Source organism: Bos grunniens, chromosome 11 (assembly GCF_055505025.1).
Source record: "Bos grunniens cultivar Pamir isolate PY7600 chromosome 11, Bosgru_T2T1.0, whole genome shotgun sequence".
NCBI classification, from domain to species: Eukaryota; Metazoa; Chordata; class Mammalia; order Artiodactyla; family Bovidae; genus Bos; species Bos grunniens.
The window spans coordinates 81,631,302-81,658,730 of NC_141175.1; the positions used below are offsets into that span (position 1 = coordinate 81,631,302).

The 27,429-nt window shown below is 40.2% G+C and overlaps 2 protein-coding genes across 9 annotated transcripts in view; one reads left to right on the forward strand and one right to left on the reverse strand.

Annotated features, from left to right (window-relative positions):
* PLEKHH2 (pleckstrin homology, MyTH4 and FERM domain containing H2) overlaps positions 1 to 20,902 on the reverse strand; it is a 106,958-nt gene extending 86,056 nt beyond the window's left edge. For 4 of the 8 annotated variants that reach the window (XR_015137045.1, XR_015137044.1, XR_015137046.1 and 1 more), the window contains exons 1-3: positions 20,722 to 20,901; positions 12,435 to 12,564; positions 95 to 157 (exon numbers count right to left, since the gene is read on the reverse strand). Coding sequence is in view for 5 of the 8 variants with exons in the window: in XM_086327203.1 (XP_086183329.1) it covers positions 95 to 157; positions 12,435 to 12,557 (186 nt within the window). In the remaining 3 variants the exon portion in view is untranslated. Of the gene's footprint in view, positions 1 to 94; positions 158 to 2,889; positions 2,984 to 12,434; positions 12,565 to 20,721 lie in introns of all 8 variants that reach the window. The other 4 variants (XM_086327201.1, XM_086327205.1, XM_086327204.1 and 1 more) reach the window with 4 other exon arrangements.
* C1GALT1C1L (C1GALT1 specific chaperone 1 like) lies at positions 1,166 to 2,618 on the forward strand. Its single transcript, XM_086323892.1, is given in 5 exon segments — positions 1,166 to 1,169; positions 1,907 to 2,003; positions 2,005 to 2,225; positions 2,228 to 2,418; positions 2,562 to 2,618. Coding segments are annotated over 5 exon segments (570 nt in total).
* Positions 20,903 to 27,429: the final 6,527 nt, after the last annotated feature.

Sequence of the window (27,429 nt, forward strand, 5' to 3'; positions counted from 1 at the left end):
ACAGCTGAAAACTATTTTCAAGATTATTTTGGGCAAAACAATGCTTAAATTGGTAGAGGCAAAAAAAAATTTTTTAACCAAAACTATACCCTACCTGTTGAAAAGCTTTTTCTGCTTGACGCTCAGCATCAATAACTTGTCTCTCAAGCTGCTGCATCTGAAATGTGAGAAAAGACATAAAAAATAGAAAAATTCGTGTTTCCCTTTTGGAATTATTTAAGAACACTTAAAGTACTTCAATAGATATTAATTACATAGAATTTAGCACATTAAAGGTTCTTTCAGGGCATATGTAAAAACTGATCAAAATACCAAAATTTTGATACTATTTGCAATATGTACTACATGAGTATTAATCAGTAGAATTTTCTTCATTGGACTGTATGTTAGAAATTACTGGTCAGCATATTTTAAGAACAGTAAATTAAATCTAAGATAATAGTAAGACCTCAAATGTCATATTGCTTTGCTGATCAAAAAGATCCAATGATGGGGGGAGGAATAAATTAGGAATTTGAGCTGGTGGCTCAGACAGTAAAGAAACTGCCTGCCATACTAGAGACCCAGGTTCGATCCCTGGGTTGGGAAAGTCATCTGGAGAAAGAACCCACGCCAGTATTTTTGCCTAGAGAATTCCATGGACAAAGGAGCCTGGCAGGCTACAGTCCATGAGGTCGCAAAGAGTTGGAAATGAGTGAGCAATTAACATATATACATTCCTATACATAAAACAGATAACCAACAAAGACATACTGTATAGTACTGGGACTATACTCAATATTTTGTAATAACCTATATAGGAAAAGAGTCTGAAAAAGAATATACATGTCCATACATATATATATAAACTGATGGGCTGTCCCTGGTGGTCCAGTGGCTAAGACTCTGCACTCCCAAGTGAAAGGAGTTCAGGTTCAATCTAGAACTAGATACCACATGCTGCAGCTAAGACCCAGTGCAGCCAAATAAACATTTTTAAAAAACCTGAATCACTTGGCTGTACACCTGAAACTAATAACACTGTAAATCAACTATACTTCAACAAAAAATAAATAATAAAAAGAATTTAAAAAGAAAAAAGATAAACTGAATCAGGCTTACTATAAGGGAAAGAAGTCCCAGTGATATCAGCAAGTGGTGCATTTTCATAAGCTTCACAGGTGGTATGTGTAAGTCACAACTGAGTAGTTTTAATTCTTAAAGATTGTGATAGAGTATAGAAGATACTCTGATAAAATATACGTATGTTCACAAAAGCATATGGCACAGAGGTTGAACAAATATCTGGGTATTTTTTGAAAGTTCTGTGGATAATAAAATGTTTGAAGATTTCAGAGGGTGGGAAATTAAAAAAAAAAAAAAAACTTTGGATATTTTAAGTAAAATACTAAACTGAATATTATAAGTAAAAAAGCAAAAGTCTTAAAAAGGATCTAATACAAATTAACATAATACACAACCATGATGTAAAACTAAATTTGAATTATTCTTTTCTGACTGTTGAAGTCTGGTCAACACTGGAGCCATCTGTGGCTCAACCTACGCTCACTGTCACTTTTACTGTTGGCTGACATTCTCAGATGCCCAGAACTTCCAGAGCATCTCAAACTCACAGCACCCTGGGTGTGATACAACAGCACCCATGGCTGATACAACAGATCCCCCTTCTCAAAACCATGGAGGAGTGGCCTCCTACAGCAGGAAGCAAGGCTGCCAGCTCTGGACCACATGAGTGACAGGATCCCAACTGAGGCATGTGTTATTCTCAATGCCTGAAAGATAGTTTCTGTTATGAATACGTAATTTTTTAAAGCTGTACTGGTTTGGAGCATTTGCTGCATTTTGATATCTATGTTTGGTATCTATGTTACCAGTAGACACAGGTAAAACTCAAGACCATGACGAGCACTATCACTTCACCCACCTAACACAAAAAACCTCTTAAACATTTCAGAAGTGCAGCACATGGAGCTTAGTAAAAGTATCTGTATATACTGTATCATCCATGAAAACCCGATGGTGTTACTGGGTACTCAAAGAATCGTATACCAAACACTGTGACAAAGCAGAGCACCATAGGACTAAAAATGAAAAATGATGGTCTAAGATAAAAAATGACATGTGGACACAGATGAGGAAAATGGACAAATATGTCTCTGGAAAGCACAGCAACAGCCGCAACTGGTTCTTCCTCGCACATCCCACTACACTTGCTGTCACTGAAAACTCGAGTATATTCCGTTTACTAAGGATGTATCTCAGCCCTTCTGTCTGGGCCACACTGTAACATCCGGCAACCTTGATTTCACGACAGTAGGAGGAGGAATTGCTTTAACTATGGAGGCTATGAAAAGAATTAACAGACTTCTGAATAAGTCTCCGTGCATATGTGCTTAGTCGCTCAGAGTGTCTGACTCTGTAACCCCGTGGACTGTAGCCCACCAGGCTCCTCTGTCCAGGGGATTCTCCAGGCGAGAATACTGGAGTGAGATGCCATTTCCTTCTCCAGGGGAATAAGTCCGAAAAGTATGCAAATCCATGTGTGATTTGGAACTTATCAGAAGATAATGCAGCTTAGCAGTCTGCCTGAAAAATGCAGGAGTTCCTGCAGAAAGTAAAGAGGATTCCAAAGGAAGAATTCTATTTAACATAAAACCAACTGCACATCTTATTGAGGAGACAATGTCTCATAACCCTGAGCAAGTATTAGAAGGCTGCTGTTCAGATATAGCTATTACTTTTAATGGACTGACTCCCGAAAATATGATAGTAATGACATATGGTGTGTACCAGTCCAGAGCATTTGGACATTATTTTAGCAACACACTGATTTTCTTGTCTCCAGATGGTTCAGAAAATCACAGAGGACTGGGGAATAATAGAACTGACCTGTCCAAGAGCACTTGAAATGTGGCTAGTCCAAATTGAAATGTGGTAGAACTGTAAAATACACACTTCATTCAATAACATAGTATTTGAAAACCTATTACAAAAAGAATAACAATCTCAGTAATTGTTCATATTGACTTACACTGAAATGATATTTTTAATGTCACATTAAATAAAAGATAATATTAAAATTAATTTCATCTACTGTTTCTTTTTCATTTTATTAATGTTGTTAGAAATTTTAAAATTACATATGTTTCTCACTTTATATTTCTATTGGATAATAAAAGTGTAAAACATTCCATTGTCACCATATATGGCAATTTAACTGCCTGTCCACATGGCAATATTTTTTTAAGGTAGTTTATTGCAAGGATCTAGATTCTGGAAGAATTTTAAAATATTTGGATACATAAATAGGCATTTCCCAAGTGCATTCTCTGGACCTAATATCACCTTTAATTTTTGTGAAGATATTTCCAGGTGGCACTAATGGTAAAGAATCCACGTGCCAGTACAGAAGACACAAGAAGCGCAGGTTTGATCCCTGGGTTGGGAAGATTCCCTGGAGAAGGAAATGGCCACCCACTCCAGTATTCATGCCTAGAAAATCTCATGGACAGAAAAGCCTGGTGGGCTACAGTCTATGGGATCGCAAACAGCTGGACACGACTGAGCACATCACCACATTTCATGTTTAATAAACAAGTACTGTTGTCTAAAAGCATTTTATTGATTCTGTTATAGACTATCACATTACATAAAGAAGTTGGACAAGCAATGTATCTCCTGTCTAGGATAGTCCTTTTTTTTTTTAAATTTTTTTTTTAAATTTTATTTTAAACTTTACAATATTGTATTAGTTTTGCCAAATATCGAAATGAATCCACCACAGGTATACCTGTGTTCCCCATCCTGAACCCTCCTCCCTCCTCCCTCCCCATTAGGATAGTCCTTAAACAAAAAAATTGACATGCGCACACCAACATCACATTCTTTCACTACGGGACAATACGCTGACAACTGTCGTTTCTACAATGTAACGTCGTTTCTACAATGCAACCACATTGTGTTTTCAGAGGAATTTCTACACTTGTGCAGCCTTATTCTCAATTTTGAATATTTTTGAGATTTCCAGAGAAAACAGGAAAACCCACAAATGGGTTGCTGCTTTGTATACCTTGGCTAGTGAAAATAAATGACATACCTATGAGAATGGCCAAAATCCAGAACACCGGCAATACCAAATGCTAGCAAGAATGTGGAGGAACAGCAACTCTCATCCACTGCATGCTTTCTTATAAAATTACACATACTCCTATCATACTATCCAGCAAGTGTGCTCCTCGGTATTTACCCAAAGGAGTTGAAAACTTATGTTCACATAAAAACTTTCACACAGATATTTACAGCAGTTTTATTCACAATTGCCAAAACTTGGAAGCCATCAAGATTTCCTTCAATAGATGACTGGATAAACTGTGGTATAATCAGACAATGAAATATTATTTACTGCTAAAAGGAATTGCGCTATCAAGCTATAAAAACACATGAAGGAAACTTAAAACATATTATTAAGTGAAAGAAGCCAAACTGAAAAGGCCACATAAAGTATGATTCTAACTACATAACATTCTGGAAAACTATGGAGACAATAAAAGGAGCAGTGGTTGTGAGGGTGGGGTTGGGGAAGAGCGTGGAGAGGGATGAATAAGCAGAGCACACAAGCTTTTTAGGACAGGGAAAGTACTCTGTTGGAGAGGGAAATGGCCACCCACCCCACTATTCTTGCCTGCAGAATTTCATGGACAGCAGCTACAGGCCATGGGGTCGCAAAAAGTCAGACATGACTGAGTGAGTAACACCACTACACTAAATCCTCTGTATGATACCATATGATACACACATGTCACTATACATTGTACAAACCCATGGAATGTACAACACCAAGAGTGAAACTATGAACTCTGGGTGATAATAATGTGTCAATGTAGGTTGAACAATTTGTAACATGTACCACTCTGGAGAGGGATGTTAATAATGGGGATGGCTAACGCAACGGCACCCCACTCCTGTACTCTTGCCTGGAAAATCCCATGGATGGAGGAGCCTGGTGGGCTGCAGTCCATGGGGTCGTGAAGAGTTGAACACAACTGAGCGACTTCACTTTCACTTTTCACTTTCATGCACTAGAGAAGGAAATGGCAATCCACTCCAGTGTTCTTGCCTGGAGAATCCCAGGGATGGGGGAGCCTTGTGGGCTGCCATCTACGGGGTCACACAGAGTCGGACACGACTGAAGTGACTTAGCAGCCACTATGGAGAACAGTGTAGCGACTCCTTTAAAAACTGGAAGTAGAACTGCCATACGACCCAGCAATCCCACTGCTGGGCATACACACCAAGGAAACCAGAACTGAAAGAGACGTGCACCCCCATGTTCACTGCAGCACTGTTTACAATAGCCAGGACACGGAAGCAACCTAGATGTCCATCAGCAGACGAACGGGTAAGAAAGCTGTGGTCCATATACACAATGGAATATTACTCAGCTATTAAAAAGAATGCAATTGAGTCAGTTCTAATGAGGTGGATGAAACTGGAGCCTATTATACAGAGTGAAGTAAGTCAGAAAGAAAAACACCAATATAGTATATTAATGCACATACATGGAATTTAGAAAGATGGTAACGACGACCCTACATGCAAGACAGCAAAAGAGACACAGATGTAAAGAACAGACTTTTCAACTCTGTAGGAAAAGGCAAGGGTGGGATAATTTGAGAGAACAGCATTGAAACATGTATATTACCATATGTGAAATAGATGACCAGTCCAACTTTGATGCATGAAGCAGGGCACTCAAAGCCGGTGCACTGGGACAACCCAGAAGGATGGGACAGGGAGGTTGGTAGGAGGGGGGTTCAGGATAGGCGGTACACATGTACTCCCATGGTTGATTCATGTCAATGTATGGCAAAAACCATCACAACACTGTAAAGTAATTAGCCTCCAATTAAAATAAATAAATTTTAAAAAAGAAAAATAATAATGAGGATAGCTATACATGTGTGGGGGAAGAGAATATATGAAAAATGTCTATCTTCCACCCAATTTTTCTGTGAATCCTAAGCTGCTCTAAAAAAGACAAAGTCTTAATAATAGTCATTTTTTTTTAAAGACTGAATAATTTCTCAAAGGGGACCACTTTGAATGTTTGCCCCTCACTCTGGCAAATTCACATCTTGGAATCCTAATGCCCAATGAGATGGTGATTAAACCTTGAGGATAGGCCCCTCATGAATTGCATTAGTGCTTTTATAATAGAGTTTCTAAAGAGCTCCCAGCCCCTTCTGCCAGGTAGCAGTGCAGGAAGTCAGTGACCCAGACGAGGGCCCTAACCCGACTATGCGGGAATCCTGGTATCAGACGTCCAGCCTCCCAAACTGTGAGAAATAAGATTTCTATTGTTCGTAAGCTACACAGGCTCTTATTTTGTTACAGCAATCCCCACAGACTAAGACATAGAATTGGTGCTGCTTAACAAATATCTAAAAATGTGGAAGCAATTTTGGAACTGGGTAATAGATAGAGACTGGAAGAATTTTAAGGTACATGGTAGAAAAAACCTACATGACCACGAACAGACCATTAAAGCAATTCTGGTGAGAGGTCAGAAGAACAGGAAGCTATAGAGAAAGCCTCAATCTTCCTGGAGTGCACAGCTAAGGATTGTGAGCAGATTGTTGATAGAAATGATGGCTGGTAAAGGCTCTTCTGATGAGATGTCAGGTGGACATGAGGAACATATTACTGGAAACCAGAGGAAACATATTACTGGACCACAGCCTACAATAAGCATTGGAGCATCCTGAACTTCTCTCCTAGTGCTGAATGCCCTGTACAACCCTGCAAAGACCTACAGGGGAAGTGAGTGTGGGGCAGGGAATAGTGGGTATTAATAGAAAACATGTGGCCCTTAGAGCCCACTAGTTCTCTGAAACCTTCTCATTTATCCCCATGTGCCGAATGTGCAGCAGCTAAGCGTTTACTTCCTGTTAAAAGACTGAATGTTCTTTTCCTATAAAGTTGAATAAATTACTTGGAGGGCTCTAGTCCAACAACTGTGGCATTTATGGGCTCATGGTGTAATAAGCAGTCTCAGACCCACTCATTCTAAAGCAAATATTGATAGTCAACCAGCAGTGATTTTATACGCAACTGTTGGTCAACTTTTCAGATATCCCATCCTTAAATATAAACAGACCACCAAAGATCACCAGACATTTGAGAAAAGCTTGCAACCTGAAAAAGAAAAATCAAACATAAAAGTGGAAAATAATCTCAGAGGAAAGAAAGATAATTCAAGGAAGAGAACATAAAAAGAATTAAAATTAGAGTTCCGGAATCAGGAATTTTCAAATACATTATTGCATAGCCATGTCATAGACAGAAATTGTTATTCCAATTAGAAATATTAGGAAATTGGTGTTTCGAATGCCCCCAGCCAGTGACATGGATGGGATGTGAGCCTACATGCACAGAATCCCTAGTGCTCTTTTAGTTGAACCACAGCTGCTTAGGTATTTATAAACTCCACCCACAGTGTATAGTTATACAGAACCAAATGAAAATCAGTCCCAAATACATGAAACCACAAAATCCTTGTCTGGGAAGCATCTGTATTTTTGTCCCTTGTATTCTATTCTTTTGGCCTAGGAATCTTTTATTAGTAACTTAAAATCATTAACATTCATAATAGGAACAATTTTAAGCTGTATGGTCTCAAGAAACCTACTGTAGAAGGAAACACACCATTTTCGAAAAATTGTTATCAAAAATAATACCCTCAGGATTTCCCTGGTGGTCCAGGGGCTAAGACTCTGCAACTCCCAATGCAGGTGCCCAGGCGGGTGCCCAGGTTTGATCCCTGGTCAGGGAACTAGATCCCACATGGCACAACTAAAGGTTCTGCATGCTGCAACTAAGACCTGGTGCAGCCAAATACATAAATAAAATGTAAAATAGTGAAAATAGCCTCAATCAATAGCCCCAAAATAAAGTTATTTAAAATAACTTTAAATCAGCCTGAAAATCTCATTATTATTATTATACATACAATTTTCATTGTGTGTTAGTTGCTCAGTCGTGTCCAACTCTTTGCGACCCCATGGACTGTAGCTCACCAGGCTCCTCTGTCCATGGGATTTTCCAGGCAAGAATACTGGAGGGGGTTACCGTTTCCTTCTCCAGGGAATCTTCCTGACCCCGGACTGAACCTGGGTCTTCCAAATTGCAGGCAGATTCTTTACTAACTGAGCCACCAGGGAATGTGCTATGAAATATCAGGTGGGGCAAAAGAATAACAGGACATGTGTGACTTAAATAGGATAACCGTGGTGTTGACTGGACTGTTATATGAAAGCAAACACAATGCTGTCCAGGGACTCCTTATTCCTAGACGAGAATCCTAGACCACCTCACGGAAATCACACTGACAAGAGGAAGGTCAAGTGGCAGGAACTGCCAGACAGCAATGATATCAGATAAAGGCAGCATTAGGCTATGTGAGCCATGCTGATGCCTAAAGGGAAAACTCTTCATTTGTTTCACCTTTTTCCTTTCACTGAAAATCTAACTAATAGGAAACAACATTCACTTCAACTGAAAAATAAACTTTCCCTTTCCCTCCCTGACTCTGAAAATGAACCAGTAATACTGTAAAGCAGAAAACTACTTAAATCTCAGCTTCCCTGAAGAGTTTATGTTTGGCATACTAGAGATATTTCCAACACCATTCCTTAAATTCCTCCAAAGACCTCTCCCACTTACAGCAGGATTTGCCCAAGATTTCAATAAGGACTTTTTCTTCACAAGCTTCAATATTCAAAGTTACTTGGAAATTGTAATGGAAAAATAAATGGGTGAAAAAAATAGTTTAAAAAGATCCCATGTATTTTTCTAATCCTAATCTCCAAAATATACAAGGTATATAAAATTGAAATCCATCTTTAATTATAGGAAGAGATCCTCTCACACATTTTTGCTAAAAAATTCAGAAAGATGTCTATCAATCTATAATTATACTATTTTAGTTTAAAATAATAAAAGTTATTTTTATTATTATTTAAAATAATAAAATAAAACAGTCTAAATAATAAAAAATCATTTTAATTTTTAGGTCATCTCCTTGTATGCTTAACCAGTGTGTCCAGTCAGAAAGATACAGGAAAATAATAATGAGTTACTTCTATATGCCAGGCACTCTTTTAGCTGCATCACAAAAAAAGTGTGAAAGATCTAAGGTTTTAAGCCAACTCTGCTCTTTGTTACCTGTATGATATTGGGCCTCCTGCTCAAATACTCTCAGTCTTAATGTCAACAACTTTAGATTGTGGATAATAATAGTTACCTCATAGAGTTACTGTGGGGTTTAAGCTAGCTAATGGTTGTAGTCAAGGCTTAGGATCTATAGTTGGCACCTAGTGTTAGCTGTCTATAATCAGTGCCAAGAAGACAGAACCAAGAACCAGAACTGTAGCAGAAAAGAAAAGTTGGACAGAATTTCTGGCAAAGAGCTGAGGAATCAAATTAGTATTCTCTCAAGAATCTTCACCTTTAGGCCTGCATCCATCTGGGGGGGGAGGCACAGAGAACTATTAGGAAGAATCCTCGGGGCAACCTGGTTCTAACACAAAACCAAAGATCACAGCTGGGAACAGACCAGCCTCTGGAACGCGGTATTTGACTCAAGTTGGGTTGGCATGCAGAAGCAACGCAACAGGGTTTGCTTTGAGAAATACGTAACATTATGTAAACTGTTATTACTACATACGTACATACATCCTAACTTACACAGACATATGCTGTCAAGCAGAGAAGGATTTATATGTTGTGTGACCGAAAAGACAACAGATGAGTAGGTAAGAATATCAGAGAAAGCAAGGAACGTGGTAATAAAACTAGGTTAGAGATGTCATATAGGGTGATGGCTAAGCATTCAGGCTCTGAAAACAAAATGCTGCACTTCGTTGCTCAGTCGTGTCCGACTGTTGCCACCCCATTGACTGTAGCCAGCCAGGCTCCTCTGTCCATGGGGATTCTTACGCAAGAATACCAGAGGGGTTGCCATGCCTTCCTCCAGGGGATCTTCCCAACCCAGGATTTGAACCGGGGTCTCCGGCACTGCAGGCTTTACCAGGTGAGCTATGAGGGAAGCCCCCAAAACAAAATGCCTATTTACAAATATTGGCCAAATATTGGCTTCATCATTTACATTTCAGCATGAACTCAGTTAAGGTAAATACCTTTTATGTGCCTTAGCTTCCTCTTGTGTAAATATGAATAATATTAATATCTACCTCATAGGCTGTTATAAGGATTAAAAACATAATAAAGTACTTAGAAGATTGCCTGGCACATGGTAAGCATGAGTTTCCTAACCTGTGAAATGGGAACAATAAAACTTATTACTTCATAGGTTGTTATAGTAACTAAATAAATCATATCTGTACAGTGCTTAGTACATAATAAATCAATATTTGGTATTTTTATTTTAATACCAGTACTTGGTATTTTTATGGGTGGGTACCAAAAATAAATTTTAATCCAGAGAAAAAAATAGCGAAAAATACAGAAAATATCATGAAAAAGTGTTATTCCTATTTTGGTGTTGAATATATTTACTGGGAAGCCATGAGTAACTTGGCAGGTTTATCCTCTTTCCACTGTATAAAACACATATGAATCATTCCATCTCTGAGATCTGTCAAAGGATTTAAGACAAATAAAATTACAGAAGACCCCAAAAAAAGGAAGAAGAAGAAAAAGAAACCACATCTAAAACAGCAATTCTGAAATAATATTCCTCTCAATCTTTATTCACTGACAAAGAAAAAAGAAAATTTGGCAACTAAATTAATGACCAAAAACTATTTACAATCTTACTTACAGAGAAAATTACACTTTTAAAATTTACAAAATGGACACTCACAAAGAAATTTCTTATGACAAGCCTACTGAAGAACAAAACAAATACTGGCATTAAGAATTTAAAGGTCAATTAACTGGAACCCAAATAAGCATAACTTTTTATAACTTCTTATAAAGAAAGTCCATAAAGAAACCAAGAGAGTACAACAGCCAAGGGAACCAAGAAAATTTTGAGTAGGAGGCTGTGGTCAACAGCGGGCCAACTGCTGAAGGGCTGAGGTACTGGGACACTTGGAAGTGTCCAGTGAGGCTGGGCAGCAAGGTTATAATTAGTGATATTGCTAAAATCATTACATGGGGGACAATCATAGTACAACCTGGGAAATGATTTTTACAGAGAAAGGAGCAAAAGGTAAAGCATGAGTCACTGACTCTGAGTTAGGATAAGCTTTCCCAACTTGGAGATAATCAAACTGGGATTTTTTTTTCCAAGTTATAATTTTTATTTTAATAGTGATAAATAAAGTAAATTGATAGTGGGGATGCATTCCACAAAACCTATGACCGGGTCACCCTCTAGCCCAAAGAGAATACAGTAACTTTAGTCTTTCCATCTAAAAGCTGCTTGTGCACAAAAATGTAAGAGGATAAATATGAAAGGTTAAACGGAACGGTGTTTCACTGGATTTTATTACAATTCTTCTGTGCTAAGAGATTCTTGGTTGGAAGTAAGATTTAACATGATTTTTAGAGATGTGATATGTGTACCGGTCTCCACTGTAAAAGGATTATGCAGGCTAGAGTTTATGAAACCACCTGTAAGTTCTCCTGGTCAGTTCTGAACGATCATTAATACCATTTATATAGCCATCCAGACAGCAGTGCCAATACAAATATAATGTGAGTTACATATACAATTTCAAAACTTCTAGTACCCATATTACAGTTAAAAACAGGTAAATAATTTTACTATTTTCTATTTAATCTACTGTCCAAAATATTATCATTTCAACATGTAATCAATATAAAACTATTGCACAGGTATTTCATATTCTTTTTTCAAACTAAATCTTTGAAATCCAGTGTGTAGTTTACATCTCCAACACATCTCAGTTTGAACTAGTCTCATCTACAGTGTTCACTAACCACTTGTGGCTGTGCCTGCCACACTGGACACTGCAGGGCTGGAACCCAAACTCCCTGGAAATAGCAACACGCATTGTCTTATTCACAGATTTGCAACTGTAGCATTAAGAACAGTGTCTGGCACAAACACACTGCAACGAATATTTGTTGAATGAATAAACAAATAAATTAATCTATTGGTTTTATACACATACATTAAAAAATCCTATAACATTAAAATGAAATTTTATTTTATTACATAGTCCACCAGTATTTGCAAAGAAGTGTTTTCTATCTTAATGTCCAATCCATTCTAAAACTAGCAAAAGAATATGCCCAGTAGAGCATCAGGTCCCTGACAAAAAATTAAATAATATTCATTATTTTTTAAATGTTTACCTCCTAAAGTACTGAGATTACTTAATATAAATGAAATGGGCCCCAAAGAACTGATGTTTTACTAACAAAGGTGAGGGAGAAAAGCTTACCTTCTCTGCCAAGAGCTCGCGTATCTTGCTTGCTTGAACTCTAAATTTCATGAGCTGGGACTCCAGGGCTACACAGCGTTCTTTCCAATCTACTGGCCCTTCTGTCTCAGAAAGCTCTGCCATAATTATTCTAGGAAAGAAAGCATTCAAACAGCATACTAGCAATTAGCATTCAGGATAATTCTTTAAATCATCCAATGCACACATTCTAGCCACCATCTAATGATATCTAAATGCAAGTTTTGAATCCTAAGATAAATTCCAGAACCTGGTGAATACTCATGGAAAGAACTTAGGAGAGAAACTTTCTGTGTAACTTAACCTTTCCATGTCTCAGCAATCTAGAAAAAAAGGGGGAATTCAGCAATAACGAACCATTCTTCTCACACATAGGTAAGGAACAAATTAAATATTGCTCTTAACATCACTTTGGACACCATAATAGTATCACACAGAGTACTGTCATTATTTTAGCTCTGCTCAACAGGTAAGATTTTTAAAAATCTGTCAGTTTATGATTTTACCACATTAAATTTACAAAATTATTAGTTTTGCTTCCATTGGTAGCATCGTATGTGTGTGTGCTAAGTCACTTCAGTTGTGCCTGACTCTTTGTGACCCCGTGGACTATAGCCTGGCAGGCTGCTCTGTCCATGGGATTCTCCAGGCAAGAATACTGGAGTGGGTTGCCATTCTCTTCTCCAGGGGATCTTCCCGACCCAAGGATCGAACCAGCATCTCTTACGTCTCCTGCATAAAAATAAGCTAAAGAAACTTCATATCAGTGTTTTAATTATGACTTAGATTTGTATTATAATTATTACTTACCACCGCCATAAAGTTGTCCAGGTCCAGGTTATCTTTCAAAACAAAAACACTTTGGCATATTTAACTGGGCAAAGTATTATGACCCTGCCCAAGTTTAAATAATTTTTATTTGGTGTAAGAAGAGAAAACATATAAATATGAAATTTGGAACCACCTACATTAAATAAATCTGGAATCAGGGTATTCCATGATAGTAACCTTTTTTTGGAGGAGGTTAATCCCAGGGAGAATCACAGTAAGGGGGAAGCCAAGAAGCAGGAGCACAGATTTTGAAATTCTAAAGTGCAAAAAACTATTGCTCAATTTTGGAAACACAATTATTTCTAGTTCTGGGTGTTGAAAATGTAGTTTTAAATGTTACTATTTCATCAAGTCATTTTTGTAAATGGCTTTATAATGTGTTTCTGAATTGCCCTTGTTACGAACTGACAAAATGTGCATTAGGAATGGCTCTTCTGGAGACGCCAAGCCCTAGTCTTGGACTATGTGTGTGTGTTAAGTCGCTTCAGTCATGGACTATACATGACAGCAAAACTCAGAATCCCAGGACAGAACTGCAGTTGAAGCATATTATTCTGTTCTTTTGTTTTTCAAAAACATGTCTGCTTCACAAATTGACCAAGTTAATTTTCCCAATATTTCGTGCAATATAACCCCTTCTTAAACCTAGAATAGTTTTTAAAACCTGCAAATGATTGTTTTCCTAGCATAAATATTGTTTTGTGCTTAGATTAGCTTTCATATTAATACTTATATTACCACTCAATAATTTAGAAGTAAATATAAGCAAAGTTGTTCTAAAAAGGCTACAACTTCATTAAGAGTCCCCTGGTCATCTCAAAGCCTTCAGATGCTACTAAATTCTAGCCATAATGTAAAGGGAATCTTCCTGTAGAGCAAGTAATCGTTCTCCTCATTTCTTCATTTTTTCTAAAAGCCCATCCCATTGTTTTAGAATTTTCCCTAAGGATATTAACCATATTAATGATCTTTTTCATTATTCACAATAGCATTTACTATCAATGCACACAAACTCTTTCTCAATTCTACTGCTACTTCATTTCTTTCCTCTTTAGCTTTAGACTAGACAAAGAAGAAAATACAGATGAAATCTTAAAAATAGAAAGCAGACTTGAAATGCTTAAGTCTTGAACCATTCTTATCATTGCACAGAAATATAGGGAAGCTTCTATGTCTTAAGTAACAAGAAGAGTATTTCATACTGGTTAATTTTTGCTCTACATTTAAAATAACCTGTTTAGTTCCACTATAAAATTTCTACAGCTTTAAAAATAACAAGCATTTTTCAACAAGTAGAAATCAGTGTAATGAACTATACGAATTGAATAAAAGACAAAAACCATATGATTATTTCAACAGACACAGAGAAAAGCACTTGACAGAATCCAACATTATTTTATGATTAAAAACATTCAACAAACTATTAATAGCAATAGAAGTTAATGTCCTCAACCTGATATAGAAGTATCTACGAAAGCCCACAGCTAACACCACACTTAATTCTAAATGACTGATCGCGTAAGGTCAGAAACAACATAAGGCTGTTTGCTTTCGCCACTTCTAATGTGTCACACTGGAGGGTCTGGCCAGTACAAGAAAATAAAATAGGAAAACACATAGATTGGAAAGGAAAAACTAAAACTATCTCTATTTTAAGATGTCATGGTCTTATACACAGAAACTTACAAGGAATCCATAAAAAAAAAGAAAAAAGCTATTAGAACTGTTTGATATCAGAAAAGTTTCAGGAAACCATATCACTATATGAAAATTAATTGTTTTTCTATACACTTGCAAGGAAAACTCCAGAAATGAAATCAAGACTACATTCCACTTACACCAGCATCAGAAATAATTAAATATTTAGGAATAAATTTAACAAAAGAAGTACAAGATTTATACTCTGAAAACTAAAAAACATCATTGAAAGAAATTAAAGAAGACCTAAAGAAATGGAAGACTTCGTATGGATGGCAATACCTGCAAATGGATATGCACATTCAATGCAATCTCTATCAAAATTTTAACTACATTTTTTGCAGAAACTGACAAGCTGATCCTGTAATGCATACAGAAATTCAGAATACTCAAAACGATCTTAAAGATTCACACAATTTCAAAAATTACTGTGAAGTTATAGTAATTAAGACTGTATGGTACTAGCATAAAGATAGATACATAGATAGATGGATAGACAGATCAACAGAATAAAATTACGAGTACAGAAATGAAGAAATAAGGACGGGGGCAAGAACAGGTGAAGGGGCTCAAGTGGCACAAACCTCTTACATTAGCTATATAACAAGGAAGGGCTTCCTTGGCAGCTTAGCTGGTAAAGAATCCTCCTGCAATGCGGGAGACCCTGGTTTGATTCCTGGGTTGGGAAGATCCGCTGGAGAAGGGAGAGGCTACCCACCCCAGTGGGTGCAGATGACACCACCCTTATGGCAGAAAATGAAAAACTAAAGAGCCTCTTGATGAAAGTGAAAGAGGAGAGTGAAAAAACTGGCTTAAAGTTCAACATTGAGAAAACTAAGATCATGTCATCTGGTCCCACTGCTTCATGGCAAATAGATGGGGAAACAGTGGAAAGAGTGGCAGACTTTATTTTGGGGGGCTCAAAAATCACTGCAGATGGTGACTGCAGCCATGAAATTAAAAGACGCTTACTCCTTGGAAGGAAAGTTATGACCAACCTGCTGCTGCTGCTGCTAAGTCTAAACAGCACATTAAAAAGCAGAGACATTACTTTGCCAACAAAGGTCCATCTAGTCAAGCCTATGGTTTTTCCAATAGTCATGTATGGATATGAGAGTTGGACTATAAAAAAAAGCTGAGTGCCAAAGAATTGATGCTTTTGAACTGTGGTGTTGGAAAAGACTCTTGAGAGTCCCTTAGACAGCAAGGAGATCCAACCATTCCATCCTAAAGGATATCAGTCCTGAGTGTTCATTGGAAGGAGTGATGTTGAAGCTGAAACTCCAATACTTTGGCCACCTGACGCGGAGAGCTGACTCATTTGAAAAGACCCTGATGCTGGGAAAGATTGAAGGCGGGAAAAGAAGGGGACGACAGAGGATGAGATGGTTGGATGGCACCATCGACTCAATGGACATGAGTTTGGGTAAACTCTGGGAGTTGGTGAGGTGATGGACAGGAGGCCTGGCATGCTGCAATCCATGGGGTCGCAAAGAGTCGGACATGACTGAGCAACTGAGCTGAACTGACTGAACCCACCCCAGTATTCTTGGGCTTCCCTGGTGGCTCAGCTAGTAAAGAATGTGGCAGGCCTGTGTTTGATCTCTGGGTTGGGAAGATCCCCTGGAGAAGGGAACAGCTACCCACTCCAGTATTTGGGCCTGGAGAATTCCATGGACTATATAGTCCATGGAGACACGACTGAGCAACTTTCACTTTACCAAGTAAGTCACAGGGATGTAATACACAGCATAAGGAATATGGTTAATGTACTAACTTTGTATGGGAATAGATGGTTGCTAGACTTATGAGGATCATTTCATAATGTATGCAAACAAGAAATCATTATGTAGTATACTGAAATTAACATAATAGTGTACAGCAACTCTATTTTATTTATAAAATATATCTATAACAACCATACTTCCAAATAAGATCACATTCTGAGATACTGTGGGTTAGGACTGCAACATTTCTTTTTTGAGGGGAAGGGAGCAATTCAATCCATTTTTTAAAATACACAAATTAAAAAACCCTCACATGCAGAGTGAACTGATTTTTGACAAGGTGGAATGAAAAGTTCTTTTTAAATAAATGGTACTGGGCAATTGGATATCCACATGTGAAAGAATAAATTTGGTTTCCCACCTCATACCATACACAAAAATTAACCCCAAATGGATCAAAGACCTAGATGTAAGACCTTAGGCTCTAAACTTGTAGTAGAAAAAATAGTCATAAGTCATTGTGATCTTGAATAGACAGTTTCCTAATAGAACATTTAAAGCATAAGTAATCAAAAAAATAGATAAATTTAACTTAAAATTAAATATTTTTGTACTTCAAAAGACACCATCAAGAAAGTGAGGGCTTCCCTAGTGGTCCAGTGGTTAAGAATCCACTGTGCAATGCAGGGGACACGGGTTTCATCCCTGGTGGCATCCTGGTCATGCCACAAGGCAACTAAGCCCATGAGCCGCAACTAGTGAGCTCAAGCCTGGAGCCTGGGTCTGCAACAAGAAACCATGGCAATGAGAAGCCCCTGCAACTAGATTGTAGCCCCCACTTGCTGCAATTAGAGAAAGACTGCATGCAGCAATGAAGACCCAGAGCAGCCAAAAATAAATAAAAACATAATATTAAAAAAAAAGAAGGTGAAAAGATAACCCACATAATGGGAAGAAATATTTACTAATTACATTATCTATAAAGGACTTGTATCCAGAAAATAAAAAGGACTCTTACAACTCAACAATAAAAAGCACAATTAAAAAGTAGCAAAGTATCTAAAGAGATATTTTTTAAAGAATATATTCAAATGGACAAAAGCACATAAAAAGATATTCAACATCATAAATATTAATATAAGGGAAAATGCAAATCAAAATCACAGTGACATCCCACTGTATACCAAACAGAACTGTTGTAATAAAAAAGACATGTAATAACATGTGTCAGTAAGGATGCAGAGAAACTGGAACTCCTATATACTGCTGTTGAGAATGTAAAAATAGTACAACTGCTTTGGAAAATAACAGTTCCTCAAAAGTTTTAACATAAAGTTACTATATGACTCAGTAACTCCAATGTTAAGTATATACTCAAGAGAACTGAATACAGAAGTCCACATCAAAACTTGTACACAAATGTTAATAGCAACATTACTCAAACAGTCAGAAAGTAGAAACAAACCAAGTATCCATCATCAGATGAAAGGACAAACAAAATGTGGTATATCCACACAGCGGAATCTTACTCAGCCACAGAAGAAGGAATAAAGCACTAATACATGTTACAACAATGGATGAACTTTGAAAACATTACCTCAAGTGCCAAGTGAAAGAAGCCAGACACAAAAAATGACATATTGTATGATTCTATTCATATAATAGGCAAATCTCAAGACACAGTATGTTAGCTTAGTGGTCGTCAAGGGCTATGAAAAGAGGGCGATGGTGATCAACTAGTAATGGGTTGGGAGCTTCTTTGTGGAGTGATGAAAATATTCTAGAATTACACAGTGCTGTTGATTGCACAACCTTGTGAATACACCAAAAACCACTGCACTGTACACTTTAAAAAGTAACTTTTATGGTTTCTGAATTACACCTCAATTATAGAGAGTATATATTTACAAATGAATAAACAAAAAGTAACAGTTTAAGTGGATGTATATTAATAATCTATTGTTTGTGGTTATCCCTGCCAAGAATTCCACCATTAACTCAATCTAGAGTTAATTGTTAATCTCAAATATGACAAGTAGCAGACATATATTTCACCAAGAGTACTGTGCTATGAAAATGACACATCAAATAAATTCTGTTAAACACATCTATTCGTTTCTTTAGTTATGTAATTACATACTTTCACAGTGAAGTAGCAAAATGTTAGGAATATTATTGGTATTTAATATCTGCATTCCTTATTAATAGGGTCATTATTTTAAAAATTCAAAACTATAGATTGGTTGGCTAATGGCCTATGGTTGGCTAACGGTTGCCTAATGGTCCTGAGATCTAGACACCTGATTTCCTCATTTCATCCTGTAATTTCAGTTAATATAAAGTAACTGCTATGTTAATGCACCAGCTTTCTAAAGATTCTAATTTTGAACAACGGTCACCATCTTTTCCCATTACTACTGATTTTACAGAGTCTAACAATATACATAGCTTTGAGAGCCATAGAAAGAAAGAAAAAAGAAAGTGAAGTCACTCAGTCGTGTCCAGCTCTTTGCAACCCCATGGACTGTAGCCCACCAGGCTCCTCTATCCATGGCATTTTCTAGGCAAGAGTACTGAAGTGGATTGCATTTCCTTCGCCAGGGGATCTTCCCAACCCAGGGATCGAACCCGGGTCTCCCGCATTGCGGGCAGACGCTTTACATTCTGAGCCACCAGGAAATCCCCTTGAGAGCTATGACTACCTGCTAAATAAATAACATTTTTAGATTTCGAATTTAAAATTAATCTATCTTCACAGCAGCGGACAGGAAAAAGTCTTTGTTTTCCAAATACCCCCAATGACTTTTGGAAACATTTACTGACACAAAATGAACTGTTTACAGTTGTGGAATGAATGCTCTTTTCTCTGAATCTTTGACTTCCTGTTTCTCTTACAAATCCCTAGAGGGAAAGAAAAAGAAAATAAAGAATTCATCTATTTAGGCTTACCCTGATGAAGCTCAGGGTACCCACTCATATCCTTTAATTCTCCCCTCTTAAGGGACAGATTAACTTGGCCAGGTAAGTGTGGGTGTCTGTATGCACTGGTAGTACTGCGGGAGGGGTGGGGGAAGGGGGCGGCGCGGGGGCGGTGGGGGGGGGGGGTAGCCATTCCTAAAGCAGAAAAGATGTCTTTCTTGACCGCATCGAGGCTTGCCTTGTTTAAGGAACCTCCCGACCACCAGCCAGCCAGCACCACTTGGGCAAAGCCGGCCCTTTGGTAGCACTGCTTAGAACCCGTGCTCGTCACTCCATAGCTTCTTGGGGATACACACAGCTGTGTGGTCTAGGCTTGCAACTGGCATTTTAACAAAGAAAGCAGTGACCTGCAGGTAGCATAGCACTAAGGCTTTTCCAGCGTAAATGTTTCAACTTCTCTTTCCACGGCGTTTTGCACGTCAAAATCTATGGCTCAAACGTCCCATCTTTTAAAAAGTTGGGGAAAAACTTTAGAGACAGTGCAGTCTCACGGCAGGTTACCTAAGGGCACTCTGACATTTTGGCAACTCAAGGTTTAGAAAAAGGTTCTTTAAAGTTTTGAGAAGTTTCACCCCCGAGGTTGCAGTGGGGCTCCCAAGAAGCCGAGGCCGAGTCGCAGCATCTCAAACTGCGTGGGCTACTCGGCAGCGGACGCGCCACAGCTCCGTCCGCCCCCTGGCCAACCGCGCGGCGCCACAAACGTGGGCCCCACGTTTTCAAACAAAATGTCAAGGGAGACCAGGGGGCGAGGAGCTGCCGACCACCGCTCCCACACGAGAGCCCAGTTCTGGGGGCAGCAGTGGAAGCAACGCGGAGTGCGGGGGACTGCGGCGGGGAGCGCGGAGTTGAGTACGGTACCAGCTTGCTCGAGCCTCTGGGTCCCGGCCCGCCGGATCCGCCCGCCGCCCCCATCCTCCGTGCGACGTGCCCACCCGGGACTGCTTGCTGTAAAGAGGGCGGGGACCCCCGGGCATCCGCGGGCACCGGAATCTCTGGGGTAGCCTTTCGGCTCCGGGCCTGTCTCATGTGCCTACCTCCGCGCGGATCCCGGCAACACCGCCCGTAGTCCCGGCCACGTCTGGTGCGGGGTTCCTGGGGTTCTTAGCGTACACCCTCCTAATACCAAACTCCGAGCAGGCGGGAGAGAGGGGCGGGATGCCGCCTCCTCCAGGGACGGGCGGCCGTGGAAGCCAATCAGATGCCTCAGGCGGCCTTGTGACGTCACCAGGAGGTGTGGCCAGGACTTTGACCCCTCCCGGTCCCTAATCCCAGGAGAGAGTTCTGTCCAGGAGTTTCTATCTCTGGCCTTTGACACACTCAGAGCTCAGAGTCTGTTGTAGGGCTCACCTCTTTTCCATTCGCTCTGCCCTGACTCAGCTCCTTCTTGCTTGGTCTACCTGCCTGAAGCGAGTCCTCATACCAATCAATCCTTCACCCTCTCGTCAGGTTAACTGTCCTGTTTTGATGTACACTCTGAAAAAGACCTTCCTTTTGCTTAAGTTATCAAAAACAGATCCTTTAGTGTTCATGGCCTCCATCCTGCTTTTGTCAGGTTTATTCTTCACAGCTGCCCTTCATCTACCTAAGACTGACGTTATGCACTTCCCTACCCCAAGGAAGTCCACTTGCAACATTTACCTACTATTTCCTATGTCCACATTTAAATGGTCCATCTATCCTCTAAGACCCAGCTCAAACAATCTGCATGTAAGCATGCTTGTCGCCCCACCTAGCAATAATCTCTTGTTTCTTCTCCCTGAGCATTTAGGTTTTTACTCTTCTTGCTACTTAGCTCATTCTGCCTCGTGTACAGTTCCTTGCATGTGTGTGTACATGCTCAGTCGCGTCTGACTCTTTGCAACCCTGTGGACTGTAGCCCGACAGGCTCATTTCCATAGAATTTTTCAGACAAGAATACTGGAGTGGTTGCCATTTCCTACTCCAGAGGATCTTTCTGACCCAGGGATCAAACCCACATTTCCTGCACTGGCAGGAGTATTCTTTATCACTGCAGCACCTGGGAAGCCCAATCCTGATCTCTCCATTAGGCTGTGAGCTCTTTGAAACCAGGGATTTGTTTTCTTTTTGTATCCTCCTTGGCATCTAGCATGGAGCCTGAGTGACTGATCATTTTAATGTAATTGGATTTTACATCCCAAGATGGGGTCTGGAAAGGCCAATCTCAGGGTTAACAACAACAACAACAAAATGGGAATTCTGAATATTGCGGGTAATCCTTCTTCAGGTTACAAAGCTAGGTCAGACACATAACTCTGATTGGTTCACAGTTGGCCAATAGGAAGTGCAAGGAAGCTTTTTTCCACTACAATCTTTTTTTCTTTTCCTTCCTTCAACTTATCTCACCTTATATAGAAAAAGCACAAAACAGATAAAGATTTACAAAGCTGTATTGAGGGGAGGCAATAAAGGAGTAAGACTAAAAGGCCAGCAAGTGAGCATCAGGCTTCCATATTTCTTCCAGATGAGCACTAATTTTGGACTGGGTCCCAGGCTACCCCCACACACTAAATTCCTTTTGCCTTCTGTGGGAGCTGATGAAGCACATCATATGAAAAAAATTGTCTCCAAACAGCTTTGGCAAACAAGCAGGCTGGACTGGGCTTATTTTATAGAGCACACAGGAGTTAAATAAACAAAGTTTAAGTAACTTGCAAAATTTAACACAGCAAGTCAGTAGAGACCAAAGAGCTAAGATCAGGAGAAGAAAGAATGCCAAAATAGAATCATTTCCGCTTGTGAGTCAGAATACTAAATAGACTAAGAGAGCTGAGTGAATAAAGTCACTCATGAAAAGAAGCTTTCTAAACACGGCTGCCACCCTTGGAAGGCTCAGCCAACATTTACTTACCGTCACTTTCTTCTAGAAACACGACAAACTGAATTTGTTTGGCTGTAGAGAACACAGCATCTTGTTTCTGGTGTGCTAAGAAAAATACATGGAATGATGGAATATTATTTAGCAATAAAAAGAAAAGAAGTACCTTTAAATGCTGCTGCTGCTGCTGCTAAATTGCGTCAGTCGTGTCCAACTCTGTGCAACCCCATAGACGGCAGCTCACCAGGCTCCCCCGTCCCTGGGACTCTCCAGGCAAGAACACTGGAGTGGGTTGCCATTTCCTTCTCCAATGCATGAAAGTGAAAAGTCAAAGTGAAGTCGCTCAGTTGTGTTCGACTCTTAGCGACCCCATGGACTGCGGCCCACCAGGGTCCCCAGTCCATGGGATTTTCCAGGCAAGAGTACTGGAGTGGGGTGCCATTGCCTTCTCCAACCTTTAAATGCTACAATATGGATAAACCTTGAAAACATTACGCCAAGTGAAAGAAGCCAGTCACAAAAAAAAAACATGTTTTGTGTGATCTCATTTACATGAAATGTGCAGAATAGGCAAATTTTTATAGAGATAGAATGTAGATTAGTGGTTATGAGGGGCTGAGAGGGATGGGAGTGAAGGCCAAGGAGAGAGGGGTTTCTTTTCGGATAATGAAAACATTCTAAAACTTGTGGTAATGATTGTGCAACTCTGTGAATATACTAGAGACCATTGATGGGTACAGTTTAAATGAGTGAATTGTATGTTATGTGAATTTTATCTCAGTAGAGCTGTTCTTTAAAAAATACATGCTGAATTTTACGTTTTAATTTAGTAGCAGCAGTTGGAGAATATCTCTGATCAGTCCTTATGAATGTTCATGGTACTACATACCTTTGTCTCATAGTATTTACCTTAGTTGTAATATTATGTTTATTTGTGATTAGTTGATTTTCTGTTTCCCCCCTGCTAGACTGCATGGAGAAGGAAATGGCAACCCACTCCAGTATTCTTGCCTAGAGAATCCCGTGGACAGAGGTGCCTGATGGGCTGCTGTCCATAGGGTCACACAGAGTCGGAAAGGACTGAAGTGACTTAGCATGCATGCACGAGTTGGAGAAGGAAATAGCAACCCGTTCCAGTATTCTTGCCTGGAGAATCCCAGAGACGGAGGAGCCTGGTGGGCTGCTGTCTATGGGGTCACACAGGGTCAGACACAACTGAGGGCTGCTGTCTATGGGGTTGCACAGGGTCAGACACAACTGAAGTGATGTAGCAGCAGCAGCAGCAGACTGCAAGTGCCATGAGAGTAGAAACTATCTGGATTCGCTCTTAAACATATACCCAGCATCTAGCATGTATGCACCAGATACACAAGAAATATTCATTAAATGAATGAATAAAGATTGCAGAAATATATATTTTATTAAGTATTTGTAATGTTCCAGATTACCAGGAGCAAAACAAGAATGTTTTCTATCTTCATGGAATTGTGTTCTAAGGGGAGAAACACATATTCATTAGGTATTCACATAAATAAATATATAATTACAAACTGCATTAAGCATGTTGAAGAAATAGCACAAGGTGCTATGCAACTGAAGAACTAGAGGATCTGGAAGTCAGGAAGTCCTGCTTTGAGAAATAAAAGTTGAGTTGAGGTCTGAAGCCAGGCAAAAAACAAAGAGATCATGAGAAGAGCACCCTAACTTGTGGGAGCTATAGGTGCCAGGCCCTGGGGTCTGAGAGGAGGAAACTGAGATACAGGAAGGACTGAATGAAGACCAGTGAGGCAGGGGGACAATGGGGCACAGGGAGCAAGGGGATGCGTAGAGCAGGAGGAGGCTGCAGAAAGAAAGAGGGCTAGACTGTGGCCTTGGAATAAACAGGGCTTCTCCAAATTCAATGGGGATCTTTTTAAAGTCCGTGTTCAGACTAGTAAGCCTGGGCTTGGGACCAAGACTGTGCATTTCTAATAAGCTCCAGGGACATGCTTTGAGTAGTAAGGCTATGACATTATTCCAAGAGCCCTGAGAATCCACTCAAGTTTTTAAAGCAAGGATGTGATAAGATCAGATGTGGCATGTTACAGAGCAGATTAGAAAAGAGTGAGAGTGAGGACTTCCCTGGATGTCCAGTGGTTAGCACTTCTTCTAATGCAGAAGGTGCAGGTTTGCTCCCTGGTTGGGGAGCTAAGATCCCACATGCTTCGGGGCCAAAAGACCAAAATATAAAACAGAAACAATATCGTAGCAAATTTAATAAAGGCTTTAAAAATGGTTCACATCAAAAAAATCCAAAACAAGAAGAAAAGAGCAAGAGTGGGTCCAATGTATTTCCATTATCCTGGTGAGAAGTGGTGACAACTGGGGAGTGCTGATGATGGATAAAAGCAGTAGGTGACCAAAGTTGTACTTTAGGAACTCTATCTAGTGTGCTAGAGAGAATAGCCAGAGGGAGAAATAATTCAGAAGCTGAGAGAATAGTTCAATGAAGATCTGAAATAGGATGCTCACGGTGGGAGAATGAAATGGAGGCCATGGCGGGAATTAAAAATTTGGGGGGTGCAGAATAGGGGCTTCCCTGTTGGCTCAGTGGTAAAAAATCCTCCTGCAGTGCAGGAGACATGGGTTCGATTCCTGGTCAGGAAGATCCCTGGGAGGAGGGCATGGCAACTCATTCCAGTATTCTTGTCGGGAAAATCCCAAGGACAGGGGAGCCTGGTGGGCTATGGTCCATGGGGTCACAAAGAGTCCAAATGCAACTGAAGCGACTGAGCATGCAGGCAGCACCATGGGTGGAACAGATAAAAATCAGTAAACAAATATGTAGCAAAGAGTCAGACACGACTGAGCAACTGCACTGAACTGAACAATGCATAGGGCGCTATTCCAAGTGCTTTAGTGTATATAGTCTCATGACAATCCTGTAGCATAGGTACAGTTGTTATTCCCATCTGAGAGATGGGTCTGTTGAGGCACAGTTTAGGTAACTGTCCCAAGGTTGTACAGATATTAAGTAGAGGCACCGGGAATTCTGGCTTCACAGTCATCTCTGCTGCTGCTGCTGCTGCTAAGTCGCTTCCGTCGTGTCCGTCTCTGTGCGACCCCATAGACGGCAGCCCACCAGGCTCCCCCGTCCCTGGGATTCTCCAGGCAAGAACACTGGAGTGGGTTGCCATTTCCTTCTCCAATGCATGAAAGTGAAAAGTCAAAGTGAAGTCGCTCAGTCCTGTCCGACTCTTGGCGACCCCATGGACTGCAGCCCACCAGGCTCCTCCATCCATGGGTTTCTCCAGGCAAGAGTACAGGAGTGGGGTGCCATTGCTACTGCATCTCAATTTCTTTCAAGAAATTGAATCTTCAAGTTCTGAAAACTGATTAGGGCTTACGGATGTGAGGCTCTGGGAGGCTATGAGTAACTGGGAAATGATGGTCCAGAAGCAAGGAGAAGAAAGAATTAGTTTAGGGGAAGAAGAATGAGATCTGGCTTGGATGAGCCAAGGGCAACCTGAGCTGCCCTTGAAATAGCCAGGAGAGAGCCAGGAGAAAATTAGGCTGAGTTGAGGACAAAGGCTTGGGTTTAGGTTTACATTTCAAGGTAATTTGCACAGAGGGGAGATTTTTGTAAATTGCAGAAGGATTGCTGACCATAAAGCCACTTGGCATAGTAGGAGTAAGAGCAGAGAGGTTGAAGGAAGCAGGGATAAGGAAACTGGGTAAATACTAGGGAAGAAGAGTCTGGCTCTTTAATCTAACTGCACATAAAATCGAAAAGATACAAGGGGAAAGGAGATACTGATGCCACTAGAATGAGCAGATGGCTTCTGGAACAGAGATACTGGAAACTCCGTTTCAGAAAGTAGAATTCCCAGCACTTGGGGAAATATACAAAAGACAAGGAGAAGCTTGAAGGAAAAAAATAGGGCTTGTAGGATCAAGCTTATTGGCTGACTAGGATACAATGTTGAGTGCACCCCATGTTGTTTACCTGCAATTCAAGAAATCAGCAAACTCTGTGCCTCAAAGTGTCCCTAGAACCAGGGAGACAGCAGGAAGATGGCCTGCCAGGGTGTGTTTGCAGTGCCCAGGCATAATGGCCTGTTCAGTCCTCTGGATCTGAATGAAGGCAGGATCTCTTTAATCTCACCTCACTGGGTGAGCGGGCCTCCTCTATCATAGACAGGTGTGAGCAGCAGCTTGTAGGTGAGGCCAGGCCAAGGCCAAGATTTGTGGAAGTGAGAGTTTAATGGGCACTGGTAAGGCCACAGAGAGGACAAGCGTGCACAGAGGGAAAAGAGAAGAGCTAAGGCAGAGCTTTGCGTGTGTGCAAGCTAAGTCACTTCAGTTGTCTTGGACTGGGGCCCTCCAGGATACTTTGTCCATGGGATTCTCCAGGCAAGAATACTGGAATGGGTTTCCATGCCTTCATCCAGGGGATCTTCCCAACCCAGGGATAGAACCCACATCTCTTAGGTCTCTCGCATTGGCAGGTGGGTTCTTTTGTGGGTCACTTATTTTAAGGGTTTCCCTGGTACCTCAATTGGTAAAGAATCTGCCTGCAATGCAGGAAACCCTGGTTTGATTCCTGGATCAGGAAGATTCTCTGGAGAAGGGATAGGCTACCCACACCAGTATTCTTGGGCTTCCCTGGTGGTTCAGCTAGTAAAGAATCCACCTGCAATGCGGGAGACCCGGTTTTGATCCCTGGGTTGGAAAGATCCCCTGGAGAAGGGAACAGCTACCCACTCCAGTATTCTGGTCTGGAGAATTCCATGGACTGTATAGTCACAAAGAGTTGGACATGACTGAGCGAATTTCACTTTCAGTATATTAAGGCAAGTGAAAAGAAGTGCAGACCGTGGGAGCAGATTGAGGGGTAGTCAGCAATGACTTGGTCAGGACCCATGAA